General features: G+C 59.2%; 1 protein-coding gene across 4 annotated transcripts in view; it reads left to right on the forward strand.

Moving 5' to 3' along the window:
• Nucleotides 1–17,391, forward strand: part of STK32B (serine/threonine kinase 32B) — a 246,237-nt gene extending 228,846 nt beyond the window's left edge. For all 4 annotated transcript variants that reach the window (XM_066280589.1, XM_066280593.1, XM_066280591.1 and 1 more), the window contains 4 exons: nt 994–1,119; nt 2,264–2,395; nt 3,868–3,932; nt 15,420–17,391. In XM_066280589.1, the coding sequence (XP_066136686.1) occupies nt 994–1,119; nt 2,264–2,395; nt 3,868–3,932; nt 15,420–15,558 (462 nt within the window). In that variant the 3' untranslated portion in view covers nt 15,559–17,391. The remainder of the gene's footprint in view (nt 1–993; nt 1,120–2,263; nt 2,396–3,867; nt 3,933–15,419) is intronic.
• Nucleotides 17,392–20,648: the final 3,257 nt, after the last annotated feature.

Raw genomic sequence — 20,648 nt, forward strand, 5'->3', positions numbered from 1 at the left:
GGTCGTGAAACGGGGTCTCTGTTTAAATCTGCACCCCTCATTTTGGGGCAGTCCCTAAAGAGAGACCTCCGTGCTCAGCAGATCCAGCCCTGCCAGGTGTCCCTCACGTGCTGTGACTCTAGCCGGCTCTCTGGGCACAGCCGGGAGATGTCTGCAGTGACAGATAGGAATGGGCAGGAAGGAGGTTCTGACTCCTGGCTCCCACCTGCTGGCAGCTGGTTGTTGACCTGCCATTAGCATGTGCTGGTTCTTCCTGCCCCCCCCACCTTGGGTCTCATCCGAACCGTAAGCTGGACGTGGAGGCATCACCACCCTTCTCCTGAACAGCCCAGAGCACCAGTGGCTTACCCGAGGCCATGTGGCAATCAGGGGCTGTAGACGACAGTAGAGGACTCCTGTCCCTACATTCTTAGCTCCCATGTTCTTTGCTCTAAGAAGCGGGAGTGTCTTGACAGACAGAAAGCCCCATTTGGATGCAATTTATAGTCTATGGCTGGTTGTATACTGTCTTGCTCTTATTAGCAGAAATCTATTTGAAAAGAAGCTGGAAATTGTCCCCTGGGCTACAAAAGAGGTCAGAGCATCAGGCCACAGAGGTCACCTCTGACTGTCCGGGGTAAATTTTATTACACTTTGTCCCATTTTCAAGCTGAAAGTCCTAAACTGAGGTAGCTGATTCTTTCTGGGTTTAATTGGAAGCCTCTGCAGACATCAGTGAGAGCCAGCGTGTCACAGGGCCACTGTCCCCAAGGGGGGACATGGTGGCTGTGAGTTTTTTCCCTGCCCAGAGAGTCCCTGGCTGGCTGACCTCTCAGTCCCTCCCTGCTGCAGAGACGAGTGCAGGTGACACCTTCAACGGCAGCACCCCAGACAGGGCATGGCACAGCTGGGGCATAATGGACCGAGGCCCCATTTCCCCCAGACTCCACCCTCAGGACCCGCTGAGCGTGGTGGCGCATAGCGCAGGCCAGCACGGTTGCCCTGTGTCCCCAGCTCCTGACCAAGGACCCCGAGAGCCGCCTGTCCAGCCTCGGCGACATTCAGAACTCGCCCTACCTGGCCGACATGAACTGGGACGCCGTGTTCGAGAAGGTGCTGGCTCCCAGCTTTGTGCCCAATGTGAGTGGGGGTCCTCTGCAGGCCAGGAACGGCTTGGGTTTGAGATCCAGCCTGCTCATGGGGAGGGACTACACCTCCAGTGCTGGTGACGTTATAACCATTAGGCTTCACCGCCGAGACGACTGGCATCCTGGGCGGGGTCTCAGGACAGAAAAGACCACCTGAGATTTCGGATCCCGGGTCTGGAAGGCAGGGAGGCCAGAGTTTCTCCTGAGCACAGTTGGGGGAGTCCAGTAGGGCCCAGGCCTGGACAGCTGGCCCCAGTGGCTGGAGGAACAGGGAACAGGACTAGAAATTGGGAAGACTTTGATCAGAGATGGCGTTTTTAAATTGAATGATTAAAAAAGATGTTTATAGGCTCTGGCCAGTTGGCTCAATGGTAGAGTATCGGCCCAACATGTGGAAGTCCCAGGTTCAATTCCCAGTCAGGGCACACAGGAGAAGCACCCATCTGCTTCTCCACCCTTCCCCCTCTCCCTTCTCTCTCTCTCTATCTCTCTCTTCCCCTCCCACAGCCATGGCTTGAATGAGCAAGTTGGTCCTGGGCACTGAGGATGGCTCCATGGCCTCGCCTTAGGCGCCCAAATGTTCTACCCTAGATGGGCAGAACATCAGCCCCAGACATGGGGGTTACCGGGTGGATCTCGGTCAGGGCACATGCGGGAGTCTGTCTCTCTGCCTCCCTGCCACTCGATAAAAATAAATAAGTAAATAAATAAAAGAAACGATGTTTATAGAAAAGAGAGAGATGGCTTAAGAACATGTGTGTGATAAAATAGGTGAAAAATGCCAGATTGGGCAACTGACTCAGACTCATGAAAGGAACATACATAGCAGGGAGACTAGGGAAACCCCGGGTGGGGAGGTGGGGTTGCCGGGCGGGGGAGGCGGCTCTGGGGGTAAAGGAACAGTGTGTGCACTGGGGATCTCGTCCTCAGGAAAAGCTGTATGGAACTGATGTGCCCCGTACCTCACTAGTAGGCCGTCATTCCCTGCAGAACGAATGAATGAATGAGCAAATGCATGAATGAGTGGAAATAAAGTATCAGTGTTGGGTGGAGCAAAGTCTGAGCAAATGCATGAATGAGTGGAAATAAAGTATCAGTGTTGTCTGGAGCAGAGTCAAGCCATGTTTTCCTTTCAGAAAGGGAGGCTAAACTGTGACCCTACATTTGAACTTGAAGAAATGATTCTCGAATCCAAGCCCCTTCATAAAAAGAAGAAGAGGCTGGCGAAGAACAGGTCCAGAGACAGCACGAAGGACAGCTGCCCGCTGGTGAGCGCCACCTGGGGGCTGACCCTGGGAGGGCAAGAATCCTGTACCTCCGGGATGTGTTGAGCCAGGTCGCTGTTTAGAGAGAACTGCCACCCGTCCAAATACCTGCGTTCTGTAAATAAGAAGCGTCCTTCCCACGAGGGGTCTTTCGCTCCGTGTGGCTGTGAATGGATCCACACTCCGGTCATTCGTGACAGCCCTGTCTCCCACTCCTGAGTGCGGGAGCCTCGTGTGTCTGCAGGCCAGAGCAGGACAGTGCCAGGTGACATCGGTGCTGTGCTCTGAGTCATCCTGAGCACCCTTTGGAAAGGTGTCCTGCCGGGGAGACGGACAAGGCCGCATTGTGACTGTCGAGGGGCCCTGGGCACGCTGGCTTCATGGGTGTCTGTACTTGATTTCTAGGCTGCCTCAACAAAATGCCACAACCTTGGTGGCTTAAAAGAAGTGAAACTTATTCTCTCCCAATTCTGGAGGCCAGAAGTTCAAAGTCAGGGTATTGACAGAGCCGGTCACTCTCCAAAGGCTGTAGGAAGTGTCCTCCCTGGCCTCCTCGGCCTCTCTGGGGGTGGCCAGCAGTCTTAGCCCTCTGTGGCCTATAGCGACATCACTTCATCTCTGCCTCCATCACCAGCAGCGTTGCCCTCTCTGTGGCTCTGTGTCTTCGCACGGCCTTCTGTGAAGGACACCTGTTATTGAATGGAGGGCCCACCCCACCCCAGTCTGACCTCATCTGACCTAACTAGTTACAGGTGCAGCAACCCTGTCCCCAAATAACATCACAGTCACCAGCCGAGGGGTTAGGACTTCATATATGTTTTGGAGGGCGGGGCAGAATTCAACCCACAACTGCCCCCTCCTCCATAAAAATATTTTTTCAATTATATTTTATGACCGCATTGGTATGAAGATGAATATAAATTTCAATGCTGCAAGTTCTCTTTTTTGCTTTCAGCTTCTTTTAAAAGAAATTAAAGCATCTTTGTAGACCCTGAAAGTGTGGTGGGCCCCAGGCCCTAACCCTGGCGCCTCCTGAGTGGGTTAATAAGGGACTCACAAGGTGGGGTGGCCCTGCCCAGGGGCGCAGTTGCAGCGCTCCGATGAGACAGGTGGTTCCTGGCACCTGTTCTCGACGGGAGTGAGCACCTTGCATGGTGGGCTTGCATTTCTCCCCACGCTTCATGCTTCATTAGGCCTAATGGACAGTCAGGTGATCGAGAGGCCAAGCTCATGATTTTCAATCCATAATCCATCCTGACCTGGCCTTTACGTTGGGTTTGATGGCTTCGCAGGGAGGAAAATATCTTAGCCTGCCCGGCCCCCTTGGCACAGCCACCCACGCGATCAGGGCTGCCCCCTCCACTGAGCCGGTCCCCTGCCCCCCCCCCGGGGGGGCTCCAGTCCGTTTAGATCAGTCTCTGCGCATCGTCGTCCTGGGCAGTCACTCACTGTCACCTGCCTGTGCTCTCTGACAGAACGGACACCTGCAGCAGTGCTTGGAGACCGTGCGGAAGGAATTTATCATTTTCAACAGAGAGAAGTAAGTCCCCACCGGCCTCCGCGGGGTCCCGGGGAGCCAGCCGTGAGCCTGGAAGCGGAGCAGCCCACGGACCTCGTGTGGCCGAGCGGGTCACTGGCTTCCCCTCCCCCTCCCTGGGCCTCAGCGTTTCCTTGGGGAGTGGGGAGGCCGGACGCAGCGGGCCCAGCGCTGCCGGCACGGACAGGCAGGATGGCGGGTGCTGAAGGGCCCACGCTCGGGAGCGGAACTGCCCAGGGTCGGGCCCTGCTGCTGCCAGAGGGACCTGAGGCAGAGCGCGCGCCTCCCCCGGCCTCCTTCCTGCCTTGGCAGCTGGAACTCCCTGCCCTGCACTACGGTTGTTATCGGACCCAGTGAGGCTGGCGGTGCGATGCCTAGCATGGTCAGAACGAGCACGATTACTATTTAATGGGTGGGGTGTGGGCTGTGCTGGGACCCCAGTGCCTCAGCTGGCAGGAGACAGGGTGGTGATGCTGAGCTGGGAGGCGCTCTGCTGTGGTCTGAGTGGCGGAAGAAGTGACCTACAAGGGCTGGTCAGCAAAGGAAGCGAGGGCCAGGCCTGACCCAGCCACGATGCTTCCTGGGGCTCATCTTCTGTGACTGGTCGGTCAGAGCTGGGGCTCACACAGGGTGGGCTCGCACAGGGTGGGGCTCACACAGGGTGGGCTCGCACAGGGTGGGGCTCACACAGGGTGGGCTCGCACGGGGTGGGCTCGCACAGGGTGGGCTCGCACAGGGTGGGCTCGCACAGGGTGGGGCTCACACAGGGTGGGCTCGCACGGGGTGGGCTCACACAGGGTGGGCTCGCACAGGGTGGGGCTCACACAGGGTGGGCTCGCACAGGGTGGGCTCGCACAGGGTGGGCTCGCACAGGGGTGGGGCTCGCACAGGGTGGGCTCGCACGGGGTGGGCTCGCACGGGGTGGGCTCGCACGGGGTGGGGCTCGCACAGGGGTGGGGCTCGCACAGGGGTGGGGCTCGCACAGGGTGGGGCTCGCACAGGGTGGGCTCGCACAGGGTGGGCTCGCACAGGGTGGGGCTCGCACAGGGTGGGCTCGCACAGGGGTGGGGCTCGCACGGGGTGGGCTCACACAGGGTGGGGCTCGCACAGGGTGGGCTCGCACAGGGTGGGGCTCGCACAGGGTGGGCTCGCACAGGGGTGGGGCTCGCACAGGGTGGGCTCGCACAGGGTGGGCTCGCACAGGGGGGGGCTCACACAGGGTGGGCTCGCACAGGGTGGGCTCGCACAGGGGTGGGGCTCGCACAGGGTGGGGCTCGCACAGGGTGGGCTCGCACAGGGTGGGCTCGCACAGGGGTGGGGCTCGCACAGGGGTGGGCTCGCACGGGGTGGGCTCGCACAGGGGTGGGGCTCGCACAGGGGTGGGGCTCGCACAGGGTGGGGCTCGCACAGGGGTGGGGCTCGCACAGGGGTGGGGTTCGCACAGGGTGGGCTCGCACAGGGTGGGGCTCGCACAGGGGTGGGGCTCGCACAGGGTGGGCTCCGCACAGGGGTGGGGTTCGCACAGGGTGGGCTCCGCACAGGGGTGGGGCTCGCACAGGGTGGGCTCACACAGGGCCCAGGGTGGGCTCACACAGGGCCCAGGGTGGGCTCGCACAGGGTGGGCTCACGCAGGGCCCAGAGTGGGCTCGCACAGGGGTGGGCTCACGCAGGGCCCAGGGTGGGCTCGCACAGGGTGGGCTCGCACAGGGTGGGCTCGCACAGGGGTGGGCTCGCACAGGGTGGGCTCGCACAGGGTGGGCTCGCACAGGGTGGGCTCGCACAGGGGTGGGCTCGCACAGGGTGGGCTCGCACAGGGGTGGGCTCGCACAGGGTGGGCTCGCACAGGGGTGGGGCTCGCACAGGGTGGGCTCGCACAGGGGTGGGCTCGCACAGGGTGGGCTCGCACAGGGTGGGCTCGCACAGGGTGGGCTTGTGGGGTGGGAGCCAGGGTCCTGCAGGCGAGACCAAGAGCAGAGCAGTCCAGCACCGAGCTGGGCCGTGGGCTCGCAGAGACAGTCAGCCATGCTTCCTGCCCTCCAGGAGGTCAGAGGGGCGCGTGTCAGGCTGACCCTATGCGATCAGTAGTATTCCAGCAGCACAGGGGGCACATGCCATGGCAGAGGGCAGCCCGGGCAATGGCTCTTGGCGGGCGCCAGGCTCAGCGGGGTGTCAGGGGAGCTTCCTCAGGCGGGCACCCTTCCCGGCTGAGTCCTGCAGGGTGCGAGGGGACAGGCGTTCTGCAGCCACAGCGAGGAGGACGCAGGGAGAAGTGTGACGGCGTGGCCAGCGTGGGGTCTGCAGGGTGCGAGGGGATGGGCGTGGCAGCCACAGTGAGGAGGACGCAGGGAGAAGTTTGACCGCGTGGCCGACGTGGGGCCTGCAGGGTGCGAGGGGACGGGCGTGGCAGCCACAGCGAGGAGGACGCAGGGAGAAGTGTGACGGGGTGGCCGGCGTGGGGCCTGCAGGGTGCGAGGGGACGGGCGTGGCAGCCACAGCGAGGAGGACGCAGGGAGAAGTGTGACGGGGTGGCCGGCGTGGGGCCTGCAGGGTGCGAGGGGACGGGCGTGGCAGCCACAGCGAGGAGGACGCAGGGAGAAGTGTGACGGGGTGGCCGGCGTGGGGCCTGCAGCTGGTGAGGGAGTCTGAGTTCCCAGAGCATGCATGGAGGTGGGCACTGGTTGGGTAAGGGACCCATCCAGGCAGGGTTGTTCAGGTTGATGCCTGTGAGTGGGTGGGGGCAGGGCAGGGTCCCATTCCCACTGGGGGCTGAAGAAGGTGAAGGAGGCAGCAGCCTGTCATTCATCCTGGACGACCTTGGCTCTGGGGCTGGTGGGCGTGACAGTCAGCCCAGACTCACCCACCCGGCTGGGCCTGTAATCCTCACCCACACCCACTGGGTCTTCTTGGTCCCCCGCTCCGGCCCGCAGAACAGGAAGGCCTCCGTGACCACAGCCGTCAGACTTGGGGGAGGGGCGCTGACACGGTGACGGAGCTTGTCACTGCTGCCCTGCAGTCCCGCCAGCTCTGAGGCTCCCGGCCCCGCCCCGGCCCCAGACACCCAGCGCCAGGAACCGCCCCCAACCAGCCTGGCTGCTTCCCTCCGTGAGCAGTGGTGGGCTCCGGGCAGTCCTCCCTCGGGTCCGCCCACTCAGGCGTGGGCGAGGGGTCTTCGGGGAGCCCGGATGGCAGAGGGAGGCTGAGCGGTGGGGACCCCAGCCGAAAGCAGGTGCATGTCACTCTGTGACATCTGCCGGGACAGGCTCTGGTTTAGAACCTGAAGAACCCAAATATTTCCTTTTAAAAGAAAGTGAAAACAAGCTGTCCCCCCTTGTGTCACTCAGAGGTGGCGTCGGGCTCTGTTAGCAGAAACACACCAGAGAGCAGCTCCAGCCAACTTGGTGTTCTTTCCCACGTGGAAAGCGCATTGACTAGGGGGACGTGGCAGGGCCGCCCAGCGTGCTGAGGGCCCTTGAGAGCTGTGGCCAAGGATTTGAAGTGAGACCACACGGTTTCCAGCTGTTGGCAAGATAAATAAGGAGACGGTGTGGGGAGGTGTTCTCCAGGTGAGGGCGTCAAGGGTGAGCGTGTGGGAACGCAGGAGGCCGGAAAGAGGAGGGGCTGCAGGGGGAACCGCGGGCGTGGGGCTCGACTGTGGTCCTGCTTCCTCATCCCTGCCTGTCCGCCCACCCGAGGGGCTCCCCCGTGGCCCCGAGGCTGCGAGGCTGCCTTTCTGAGCGAGCGGCTCTGCGGGGAGCAGCACCTCGCCCCACCTGCCATGTAAAGTGTCCGGCTGAGGGCTTGGCCGCCCCCCACCAGGATGCTGTCTGAGCCTCAGGCTGACCCCTCCACGTCCAGCCCCATCCCGGCCCCACGGTGCCGTAGGGAGGGGAGCCAGGTGGCCTCCACACCACAGCGTCCCTGCTGCGGTTTCTCATCTGCAGAAATGCCTGTGAGACGTCGATCTGTTCAAGTTCTAGCCGCCTGTGCCTCCGACTGCGACCTCGTTTGGAAAAAGGGTGGTTGCAGAGAAAATCAGTCAAGGTGAGGCCCCCCTGGAGTGAAGAGGAGCAGAGATTCGGACACAGGGAGAAGGTCGTGTGACGACGGAGGCAGGACTGTAGCTTGCAAGCCCAGGGACACCGAGGGTGGCAGCCGCTGCCATCATTGTCACGGGAAGCCAGGGAGAGACACAGGACCAGTTCTCCCTCAGCTGCAGGAGGGACCAACCTGCCGACCCCGGGACTTAGACTTCCGGCCTCCAGAACTGGGAGATGATGCACTTCTGTCGTTGTAAGCCTGTTCTGGTGACGCTCCGGAATCAGAGGCCGAGAGGACAGGCCCCGGGAGCCTGCGATTTAACACGTCCCTCCAGTCACTCCGACACCGACGTGACGGCTTGACAACATCTGCAGGAGACAGAGCGCAGTCATGCATGCAGGAGACAGAGCGCAGTCATGCATGCAGGAGACAGAGCGCAGTCATGCATGCAGGAGACCAGAGCGCAGTCATGCATGCAGGAGACAGAGCGCAGTCATGCATGCAGGAGACCAGAGCGCAGTCATGCATGCAGGAGACAGAGCGCAGTCATGCATGCAGGAGACCAGAGCGCAGTCATGCATGCAGGAGACAGAGCGCAGTCATGCATGCAGGAGACCAGAGCGCAGTCATGCATGCAGGAGACAGAGCGCAGTCATGCATGCAGGAGACAGAGCGCAGTCATGCATGCAGGAGACCAGAGCGCAGTCATGCATGCAGGAGACAGAGCGCAGTCATGCATGCAGGAGACAGAGCGCAGTCATGCATGCTCGAGTGGGCTCGGAGCTGAGCCACCGCATCCCGACTAGAACTGCCGCCCCCTTTCTCCTCGCCCTGGGTCGTTCATCTGCACCTCCCCCCCCAGCCCTCGTGGGCAGAAGGATGCCCGATGGCCACGCCCCCTAACCAGCGGCCTGCCCTCTGCACCAGCCGAGTGTGCCTCCTCAGCTGAAGAAAGCTCTTGGGCAGAGATGCTCCCCTCCCCACGTATGATGAGGGAGCCATCACCGGCCGGCAGTGCCAAGGGGTCACTGGCTAGGTGTCAGCCATGCCAGCTCTGGTGGGAGATTCTCATTCAGTCCCTTGGCAGACATGCCGTTATCCTGACCTGGGACACAAGTGGCCCGAGCAGGACCGGTGTCCTTAGGGTGGGGCCGGGGAAGAACGCTGGGATGCAGAAGTGCCCAGGCCACTGTGGGCTCGTGCAGGTCAGGGGACGCCCTGGGTCTGACCTCTCTGGATCTCGGTTTCTAACGGGAAAACACAGTTATAAATCAGCACTGCTTACCTTCCTGGAGATGTCGCTTACTGTCGGTGAACGGTCTCAGCCGGCGGAAGGCCCCCGGCCAGGTGGCGCGTCCACTTCTGGGCACCGGCCAGGCATTGCCGGCCTCAGCAGCTCCCTTAGTGTCAGAACTGCACCCTGGGGCTCGTCTTCCTATTTTTTGACCATGGAGCTGAGCAGAGATGATTTTTTCAAACAGCTTTTTCCAGGAGCACCTGGCAGAGTTTTGCAGAGTAAGTCCCTGGTGAGAACAGAGCTTGAGGGGCTGTATTTTCTGTCTGTGTCGTGTCTTAAAGAACTAAAAGCACTTAAAATCACATTCACGTTACCTTTGGAGCTCTTGGAAATACAACGTTTTTTTAAAAAAAATGAACACGGCCTTCGTTACACGTAATAGTGCTGCTGAGAATACTAACAACCAGCACCTGTATAGGATTTGACGGCTTTGGGTCCCGTTCCTCTAACCCGGGGTTCCTGAGTCTCGGCACTGCTGATAATCAGTTCTTCCATGTGGGGACTGTCCTGTGTGTTGTGGGGTGTTTAGCAGACTCTGTGACCTCAGCTCGTGAGATAGAGGTTGTGAGGAACAACCAGGACCCCAGATGTTGTCAAATGTTCCCTGGAAGGCAAGCCACCAGTTTAGCACTGGCTTAGTCCCTACAGATCCCGTTGTCCTGAGGTTCCTATTATTAGTCCCCAAAGTCTTGTGCCTCTTAACTGGAATAAGAAGGACTGGGAATCTGTCCGTTCATCCCCTGGCTGCTGGGCTCTGTCTGCTGTGTGCACTTTGACCCAGCAGCCATTTGTTCAGCAGCCGTTTGTTCAGCAGACGTTCAGCCAGCGTCCCCACTGGGCCAGGTACCGGGACGCAGTGGGGAGCAAGGCCCTGTCCCCTGAGGGCTCACACTGGTGGCAGGAGCTTGATGAGGGAAAGGAGAGGTTACTTTCCGTCACCCGGGGTTTCCCGTCCGTGCGTCTGGCGGCCTACTGACTCACAGGGAGCCGACAGTCATTAGGGCTCATCTTTATTGGGTGACCCCTCCATGCCATTCAGCCAGTAGTCCATCCTGTGAGCAGGTTACTTTTACTCCCCCCTTTGGAAGTGAAGAGGGGCGGGCACAGAGCGGGCTGAGGGCACACGGCTCAGCGGAGGCCAGGCTGGGGCCCATGGCAGTGGTCTGGCTCCGGACGCCAAGCACTAAATCAAAAGGAGAAATAGGGCCCTGGCCGGTTGGTTCAGTGGTAGAGCGTTGGCCTGGCGTGCAGAAGTCCCGGGTTCGATTCCTGGCCAGGGCACACAGGAGAAGCGCCCATCTGCTTTTCCACCCCTCCCCCTCTCCTTCCTCTCTGCCTCTCTCTTCCCCTCCTGCAGCGAGGCTCCATTGGAGCAAAGATGGCCCGGGCGCTGGGGATGGCTCCTTGGCCTCTGCCCCAGGTGCTGGAGTGGCTCTGGTCGCGACAGAGCGACGCCCCGGAGGGGCAGAGCATCGCCCCCTGGTGGGCAGAGCGTCGCCCCCTGGTGGGCGTGCCGGGTGGATCCCGGTCGGGTGCATGCGGGAGTCTGTCTGACTGTCTCTCCCCCATTTCCAGCTTCAGAAAAATACAAAAAAAAAAAAAAAAAAAAAAAAGGAGAAATAGGCCCTGGCCGGTTGGCTTAGCGATAGAGCATCAGCCCAGCGTGTGGAAGTCCCAGATTCGATTCCCAACCAGGGCACACAGGAGAAGCACCCATCTGCTTCTCCACCCTCCCCTGTCTTTTCTCCCTATCTTTCTCTTCCCCTCCCACAGCCAAGGCTCCATTGGAGCAAAGTTGTCCCGGGCACTGAGGATGGCTCCATGGCCTCTGCCTCAGGTGCTAGAATGGCTCCAGCTGCAATGGAGCAACACCCCAGATGGGCAGAGCATCGCCCCCTGGTGGGCATACCGGGTGGATCTCAGTCGGGCGCATGTGGGAGTCTGTCTCTCTGCCTCCCCACTTCTCACTTCAGGAAAATGAAAAAATAAAAATAAAAAGGAGACTTGGCCACTCTCTTTGCACAGGGAATGTTGGAAAGTAATTGCCCTCACCCTACGGATGCCATCTGTTAGTGCACCTGGACACCACAGGGACAAGATGGTACAGCCCCCCTCCTTGCCTCTCCTGAGATAACACAGAGCAGCAAGCCAGGGTTACGGTCAGCTGGTAACCGGTGGGGTGCCCAGACCAAGGCCTCGGTGATATGATGAAAACATATGATATTTATTTATTTATATTATTTTTTTGTATTTTTCTGAAGTTGGAAATGGGGAGAGACAGTCAGACAGACTCCCGCATGCACCCAACCGGGATCCACCCGGCATGCCCACCAGGGGGCGATGCTCTGCCCATGTGGGGCATTGCTCTGTTGCAATCAGAGCCATTCTAGCACCTGAGGCAGAGGCCATGGAGCCATCCTCAGCGCCCGGGCCAACTTTGCTCCAATGGAGCCTTGGCTGTGGGAGGGGAAGAGAGAGACAGAGAGGAAGGAGAGGGGAGGGGTGGAGAAGCGGATGGGCGCTTCTCCTGTGTGTCCTGGCCGGGAGTCAAACCCAGGACTTCCACACGCCAGGCCAACACTCTACTGCTGAGCCAACCGGCCAGGGGGAAAACATATTTAATATGTGCTGACTTTGTCTGCCATTGGCCCCCCTGGAGGACTTGGCCTTGAGGGCCGGCACTGAGTTAGGGACCCTCCGTCCTGGTTGTGACCTGGAGCCACCGGGAGCTGAGGCAAAGAGATAAGGAGGGGGAGGGTGCCACTCCTCTCGGGCTTAGGAGCTGGGATAGAGGGGGCGGGTCCTGGTCCTGCTGCTCTCAGTGCTGTGACCGTGGGGTCCTCATCTGCGCCACCGGGGGCTGGGCTGCATGTCGGTGATGGTGGCTTTGCCGAGTCTGTGCCATTTTGTATTCTTTAGCCTGTGCCACGTGCAGAGCGCTTCCACCACCCACGGGAAGGAAGAAAAGGGTTCCCCCTCACCTTACAGACTTACTGCAAAACGGGGCCAGCCTTTCCCCCAGCACCTCCCCTCACCCGTTGCTGGGCAGGACAGACTCCACAGACCCAGCCTTCTGAAATCCAGGCCGGTGCGTTTAGGTTCTGAGATTCCGAATGTGGGGTCCAAACCTCGCTCTGGTAAGTGAGGATGAACCGGGGAGCTAACAGTGGAGGCCGTCTCCTGTGTGCCGCGCCCTGGAGTGGGGGGACCCCACGGCCCTCTGCTCATTCAGCTTCCATCGCAGTCCCACCAGCTGTAGGTATGTTTAGTTCCCTTCCACAGTCAGGGACGCTGCTAAAAACCCAGTTCTGAGTGCAGTGGTGTCTCTGCAGCTCAGAAGAGCCCGGGGCCTTTGCTGCCGGCAGAGGCTGAGGGGACACAAAGCCCAGGAGACTGGGTTGGGCGGGTGAGGCCAGGCTGTCTGGGAACCCTGCTGAGACTGCGGATCTCAGCAGTTCCAGGAAAACTCGAAATCTGGAAATGCAGGAACCGGGGCCCTGTGTCAGCTGCGCTCCGGTCTCGGAGGAAGCTGCATCCCGGTTCAAAGAGGGCGCCTGATCCCGACGGGGAGTCCCAGCCCATGGCAACAGGGAGAATGCCAGGCAGGTTTTCAGGCGGCTCTGGGGAGGCGTGGAGCCCCTGACAACTAGGCCTGAGGTTATACAACCCAGCCGCCTGCTCTGAGAAGTGCGTGCTGCCGGCTGGTCTGCTCGGGCTTCAGCCTGAAAGCCCTGTCTTTATCTCCCCTTCAATTAATTCCCTCTAGTGAAAAATACACAGGGACCTTACTTTCTTATGTGAGCGTCCGCGGACCTTCTTGAGTCCTTGGTGAAATGGGGCTACATGTAAATTTGAAAATTATAAACAGGATCAGAAGGTGTGTTTTAGAATGAAGGTTGTTGTTTCGCTCCTGGTCTGATCTCCCCGGTATATATGGAAATCTTACTGCTAGCTGGGTAAATGCAATGAGACTTTTATTTGGTTGAGTACATTGAAAGCCCGCTCCATGCTTGGTGCTTTTAATGTGCTTTACATTTTGTCTAAAATAAAGCCTCACCACCCCTGGATTTGCAAGTATTGACATCTAGAGAGAAGGGGTCGCCGGCCAGAGGTCAGTGTTTTGCACAGAGTTGGGGTTCCACGTAGGCCAGACGTCCCCCTGGCTGTTGCTTTTAAGTTTTTACACATATGGAGTCATTGATTGAAATATCCAGTGAAGCAGACAGCAGTCCTGCTAGGAGTCTATGTAAAAATCGGAATGCGGACAGTAAGACGTTCGGAAGTAAGCGCTCAGGGCCACTGCCCTCTTCTCGGACGGTCCTTCATGTCCAGTGCCACCAGCCACCCCCGCTGCAGTCCTACACCCACAGTTCTTTCCGGAAAGCTCAAGTTCTGCAAATGGCCACCCAGTTTTTGTCCGGCGGGGACACTGTTACTCCATTACTGACAGCTGGGCTCCGCCCTCCACGGGACGCTGAGGCGGACCCTGCCGACTGTGCAGACACCCAGCTCCCAGTGAGTCGTGACACCTGGCTGGGCGTCATCCCTGCATTCACCTGCCCATCCCAGCACACTGCCCGCACTGTGCCAGCTGCTGTGAACCACGGGGACGTGCTGTGGCCCTGCCCGGGGATGAGAGACATGCAGCAGGCAGCAGACCTGGTTCTGTCCCCAAGATCCATGCCCTGGTCTCGGCCGGTTTGCAGTCCCCCTGGGCCCCTCTGTGACTCCCAGGGCTGGGTTCCCTCCCCCCGGCCCGTTGTCCTGCTTCACACACTTCCGGGCTCGGACCCTCAGCCACTCCGCATGCACCTCATTCCTGGACCCTCCACCCCTCCGGCTCTCCTGCTCTGACCCCCTGCCCCAAGACAAAGCCTGCAGAACCATCTGTGGGGGCCTCCTTGCTAGGAAAAATGGGCGCTGTGTCAGAAACAGATGCTGCACTGCGCCTCAGTTTCCCCAACTGTGAAATGGGAGTAGCTCCACACGGCCCTCGTCCTCTTAGAAACAGCTGCCCTTTACAAAGCACCGGCTGCAGGCGGACAGGCCGCTCACCTCACTCCATCTCCTGTCAGGAGGGGGCGGTGGCCCACCTTACAGATGAGGAGAGGGGCGCAGAGAAGCTGTACGTGTTCCCGGGGCCACTCAGCCGGTTTGATGGAGTCCTGTGAGACTCCAGAGCCTATGTCCACCCCCCCTCCCCCACAGCAGGTGCGTCAGGGGAGGCCAGTCCCAGCGTGAGTCTGTGTGAAAGCTCGTTAAATGCTTTCTCTGTTTTACTGCACCAATCAAAGCTGCTGTTGCTCACACGGGGGGCCAGGCCTCGCCTAGGGAAACACTGTTGCACATGATGTCCCAGCTTGATTTGAAATTATGTTACTCCTGTGGAGTGCTTTGCCTTTGAAAAATGCCCCCAGCCGGATTTATATCACCAATTTGAACACGTGCCCTGCTCCCGTGGCCAGGGCTGTCACAGAGCGCTTCCTTCCGGCAGCCAGTGGCCGAACTCACGTATCTGTCACTCAAATCCCGTCGCAAAACTGACAGTTCCTTTGATAAATTGGCTGAGAAAATTAAGTATTCCTGCCATGGCAGAGATAACAAGCCAGTTTGCATCAGAAGGCTTGTGCCAGGCTTCGTAGGACAGGTGGAACCCTGTTCCGGTTCCCTCCGAGCCACAGGTACCTGGGCTGTGGGCTTGTCCCAGGAGTGCGGTCTCGGGCCAGCTGTCACGGTTTCCTGTCTCTGTCTTGATTCCTGGGCTCCTGTTTGAGTGATGTGAGCCTTTCTCATCCCCCAGCGCGTGGAGAAGTCGTCCCACGCTCTCTCCTCCCCAGGTCCACACTGAGGGGCATAGGATTCAGTGGAAAGAGCAGGGGTGTTGGCGACAGGTGCCCCCAGGGTGGGAATCCAGCTTCCCGAAGTTACGTGGCTGGTCGGTCGGTGGCAGACCCAGGTGTAGAAGCAGCCCAGGCCCTTCAGGCTACGCCATCCGCTTCCTTCCAGCAGAGACCGCATCGCAGATTGCTCATGCTGGCCAGAGGGACGTGTGGGCTATAGGCTCCGTGGTCACTCTGCTCGCCCAGGTGTGTCCTGAGTACCTCCCTGCCCCTGTCTGTGTCACTAAATCAGGCCTGTGCTGTGCTTGTTTGCAGGCTGAGGAGGCAGCAGAGTCAGAGCAGCCAGCTCTCAGACACCAAGGGCCCCGCTGGGAGTCAGGCCCAGGGCAAGCTCCAGGACGGACACAACAACAACGTCCTGGGCCACGCCTGTTCCCGCAGCTGCAGCAGCTAAGCCAGCACCTGGGGCCGCCCGGCCGGACTGCACCGGTCTCTGCCCCAGACCCGCCCACCAAACACCCCTCTCTCCGCGGCACTACGGTCCCTGTCTCACCCCTGCCAGCACCAGATGCAGAAAAAGCCCTGGGCGTGGAGCTGGGGAGCCGGGTTCTGGTCCCCGCTGCCAGGATGATGCTCTGTGCGACCTTGGACAAGCCTTGCCCTTCCTGTGCCTCCGTCTTCTGCATCTGCCAAAGGGGTTGAGCAGCCCTCTGCCCCACCTATGACCACAAGGCAATTAGGAGACTCCGGCTGGGAAGCAACATGCAAAACGTTTGACATTTACAAATTTGTTTACACGTGGAAGATCCGGCTGCCACATTGGACGTGCACGCCCATCCCCCCATCACAACCTCGCAGTACCATCGTCCAGCCTGGCTCCTGAGACAGGACTTCCGAAAATGCAGCTCAAAGGCAAAAAAAAACACACACCCCTGTGTCCGCCCTGCCTGTGGAAGCACCTCCCAGTCCTGGCGCAAAACCCCAAGTGTCTCCATCGCATTCTCTGCCCGGCCCGTTTCCGACCTTCCCAGACGGCGTGGCCAGCAGACCAGCCTGGTCCCCGAGGCCTCGGGGATGTAGACATACTTCTCCTTCACAGAAGATGGCCTCGCCCCATTTTTAATTTCAGCAGGTCCCCACCCCGCCCCTCCCTGTGCTGGGCTGGCACGGAGGTACCCATTCACCAGGTCACGTCACGGACCACCCATCCGTCCTAGAGAGCACCACCAGAGTTACCCAGATCGAGTCCCGCAGCAGCACTCTGCCTCTCCCCAACTCCTTCCCCTGCAAAGGGAGCACAGTATTCTCATCAGGATTGTCTCAAACAGGGTCCCCGACGGCCGCTGACGAGGCGTCTCCATGGTGATAAACGCGGAAGCAGCATGGGCCGTTATAGAAAGTCGGCTCTAGGCGGTCAGTGGGTCCACACAGAAGACAAGCCACTTCGTGACTGGTTCGGGGAGGAGGTAGCTTTGAATTGGAAGATGCTCTCGCATCGGGGACACGGCTTCGGCTTGGGGAGTCAGGCCTGTGTTCGGAAGCCAGCCTTGCCACCTACTAACTGGAAGTCCTTAGGCAAATGTCCTCATCGCTAGAGCATCAGCCTCCTCCTTGAAAACGGGGGTCAGGAAACCCACCGGGCTGGTTGTCACAGGGTTGAATCAGATCCCGCGTGGAAGGCACCCAGCACACTCCACTCACTGACCAGGAGCCGCTACTGGTCATCAGCACCACCATCGTTTGGAGAAACTGCTACTTCACGCATTGTCCTGTAGACATCAGCCGGCGTGCAGGCTGCTCTGGAGTCCTTCCGGCCACGTTTCTCTCTGTCCGTCCCTGTCGATGTCCCGCTGTGTTTAGATTTTTTCAGCCGACTTCCAGGTTTCACTCTTTACATCATAAACCAGCCCTTGGGGCTTCCAGTGCCCTCTCTCGGGTTTCCTTAAGAGACCTTTTCATGGAGGGGGTGGTTTCACATTTGTATTTCTTGTTTTCGTGGTCACTGTTGTCATCCCTTGAGCCAGGGCGATTTCCAGATGGTGTTGCCCACGTAAGTCGACCTGGCTTCGACACTTTTCATTCTTTGTCCCTGTTGGCACCGTGCTGTCCCCTCCAGGGAGCAGCCGGGCTGCCTCTCTCTCCACTGTGACCCTCACAGCATCCAGGGCTTCTCAGTGGGCGACGTCATGAGTTAGGGCGGGAGCTGGAGGTAGACCGAGAGACACTGGATTCCCTGGCTCTGTTCAAGTCGGCGTTCCTCCCTGTTCCGAATAAACTATTTCTTGGATGTTCCTTCCGACCACTTTGTTCATGTTTGGGGCTGGATGGGATGGGCAGTATCCTCTTAGAGTTAAGGTCTCAAGTTCAGTCTGACTAGGAGGTGGTGCAGTGGATAGAGCGTCCACCTGGGACACTGAGGACCCAGGTTCAAAACCCCGAGGTCGCCAGCTTGAGTACAGAGTAGCCAGCTTGAGCGTGGGATCATAGACATGACCCCATGGCTGCTGGTTTGAGCTCAAAGGTCGCTGCCTTGAAGGTGAAGGTCGCTGGCTTGAGCCCAAGGTCACTGGCTCAGCTGGAGCCCCTCGGTCAAGACACATATAAGAAAGCAATCAACAAACAACTAAGGTGCCATAACTACAAATTGATGCTTCTCATCTCTCCCTCTTCCTGTCTCTGTCTCTCACTTAAAAAAAAAATTTAAAAACTCAAGTTTAATGAGACATTTGGGGGTGAGGAGATGAGGGGATGCAAGTCAGTGATGCGTTTATTTTGTCCAGAGAACAAAACCAAACTTAGCAAATCGACCCTCTGTCTATCTAACGTGATCACAATTACATCATCATCAGCATATTATTATTACCATTATAATCATCCTTCTCTTATACTTATAAAGGTGCAATCTATACACTAGGGAAAGAATACAGAAAATCCTCCACTAAAGAAAAATGCTTTAAAATTTTCTGACATTACAGATTAGACCTCCACACAGTGCCCACGGGGGTGCAGACGGACCGTGCTGGCTTCATGGTACAGACCTCGCCCCGTCGGGGTGCCTGCCACCTCCCGCCTCTACGTGTGGAAGTAGGCGGTCCTCAAGGACTGACTCCACCGCTTCCACGAGGGCTGCTGCGTCTCCCGGCAACGCTAACCCAGGCCAGGTGTGGTCTCTTCCCGGGCTCTCTCACCTGTCTTCCGGACCTGCATCACCGCTGACTGCTATCCCCTGTGCAGTGGGGTTAGCTCTGTCCCTGGTTCACCCTCCTCACCTTCCAGAGAGAAGGGACAGCCCCTCTTCATGTCTGCCCCCCTCCCACCTTCATCTTCCAGTCCTTAGAGCACCCAGCTGTCAGAGGTCATCAGTGAGCCCAGCCCCAGTCTTCACAGTGGGGGAAGCTAGCTCTCGGTGGCCTCCTGCCTCCGGTTCAGCCCTCTGCCCCTTCCCCGGGCACCTTTCTCTCCTGTGCCCAGTGCTTTCCCACAGGCTGTCCCTGAATGGAGTGCCCAACCCTCACCCCGTCTTCAGAGCCATCCATCTCTCACGAGTCCTGAGTTCCACATGGGTGTTCCCTTCTCCCTCATCTGGACCCGCGCCTCGGAGCGCAGAGCCCCGGCCCAGCATTGGCAGGGATGCCATCTGGTTAAAGAAATGCCCACGAAGCCCTGGCTGGCTGGCTCAGTGGTAGAGTGTTGGCCTGGCGTGCAGGAGTCCTGGGTTCAATTCCTGGCCAGGGCACACAGGAGAAGCGCGCATCTGCTTCTCCACCCCTTCCCCTCTCCTTCCTCTCTGTCTCTTCCCCTCCCACAGCCAGGGCTCCATTGGAGCAAAGTTGGCCTGGGCACTGAGGATGGCTCCATGGCCTCTGCCTCAGGTGCTAGAATGGCTCTGGTTGCAACAGAGCAACACCCCAGATGGGCAGAGCATCACCCCCTGGTGGGCATGCCAGGTGGATCCCGGTCGGGCGCATGCGGGAGTCTGTCTGACTGCCTCCTCATTTCCAACTTCAGAAAAATACAAAAAAAAAAGAAAAAAAAAAAAAAAGAAATGCCCACGATTCCCCTTCTGGTCTGAAATTCAGAAACAGTAGGACAAGGGTTGGGCTGGGGCGTCAGCAGGGCTTCCCAGCCTCCAGTGAAATACAGGGCAGCGTTCTCGTGCCGGCTGGGAACCGTGGGTCGGTTTAGAGTAACAGTAAACCCAAAGCTGGGTGCCTGAGTTCCTTCCGGTGGACCGGGCAACCCTGCAGAATGTTGTCGGGGATTCTCCCCCCAAACGTGCCTGAGCAACCACAGTGCCCTCCCTGCCAGCCGGAGGCAGGCCCCGCCCCTGCAGCGGGAGAGGGCAGGCCCCTGGAGCTGCTCACGTGGTTCCTGGCCGCCTATGAGCTGTGCCAGCCTTCTGCCAGCATGCCCTCCACACCTGTACGCCCTTTCCAATCAGTAAGGACACAGCTTTTACTTGTTAAAATGAGGTGTTTGATTTTTTTACTGTGAGAGGAGTGGAAATAGACTCCCGTATGTGCCCTGACCGGGACCGGCCGGCAAGCCCAAGCTACCCTCAGCACCCGCGGCCAAGCTCAAACCAGCCCAGCCCCTGGCTGAGGAAGGGGAAAGGGAGCAGGAGGGGAGGAGAAGCAGGTGGTTGCTTCTCCTGTGTGCCCTGACCGGGGATCGAACCCAGGACATCCATACACCGGCCAGTACTCTGTCCTCACTGAGCCAACCGGCCAGGGCCAAAATGAGCTATTCTGAAGTCGGTTCCAACCCCGAGGTCCCAGGCCATGGGTCGCTGTGTTCTTTCCTTTAGGCGCCTCCCTCGCCTTCTCAAAGCGCCTGAGCATGAGGTGGGGCTGGTCCCTGGAGGGTCCCACAGAAGACCCCAGTGTCCCTGCCTCCTGACGCTGCCCAGCCCCCTGGCCGGGGCTTGTCTCTCAGCTTCAGCTGGGGAGCGACCTTTGGGCTCAAGCCGGGGACCCCGCCCTCAAGCCTGCAACTGGGCACTCAAGTCGGATGAGCCCGCGCTCAAGCCAACGAGCTCGTGGTTTTGAACCTGGGTCCCCAACGTCCCAGGTCGACGCTCCATCCGCTGCGGCACCGCCTGCTCAGGTTCAATTCTTCTCTCCCTGAAGAAAGAGTTCAGCAGCAAGACAAAGTGTCCCGAAGAAAGCCAGGTTTTATTGGCGGGCAGGAACACACTCAGGGGAACTGAGCAGTGAGGAGTGCCCCGATTAGTCACAGAGCGAGGGTCAGTGACACGCGGAAGGGCCCGGGATCGAAGGAGAAGGACAAGGAGAGAGGTGAGGCGGGCTGCTGTGCCTCACTGGGCCGCCAGAGAAGAGGGGGCCTTGGGGACGGGTTCGGGGGGGTGAGCCCAGGACGAGCCGCCACTGCCCACTGCTCCCCTGGTTGCGAGTCTCCCGGGGACCCTTAGGAGAAAGAGAGAGGCCAGGAAACCGGGCCTGGGGCGGGGAGCACTGGGTCCTCCAGCCTGAGGCTGCTCAGGGTGACCGTAGGGGCGGTCCCAAAGGAGGGTCCTCACAGACT

The sequence above is a fragment of the Saccopteryx bilineata genome, chromosome 5 (assembly GCF_036850765.1).
Source record: "Saccopteryx bilineata isolate mSacBil1 chromosome 5, mSacBil1_pri_phased_curated, whole genome shotgun sequence".
NCBI lineage: Eukaryota > Metazoa > Chordata > Mammalia > Chiroptera > Emballonuridae > Saccopteryx > Saccopteryx bilineata.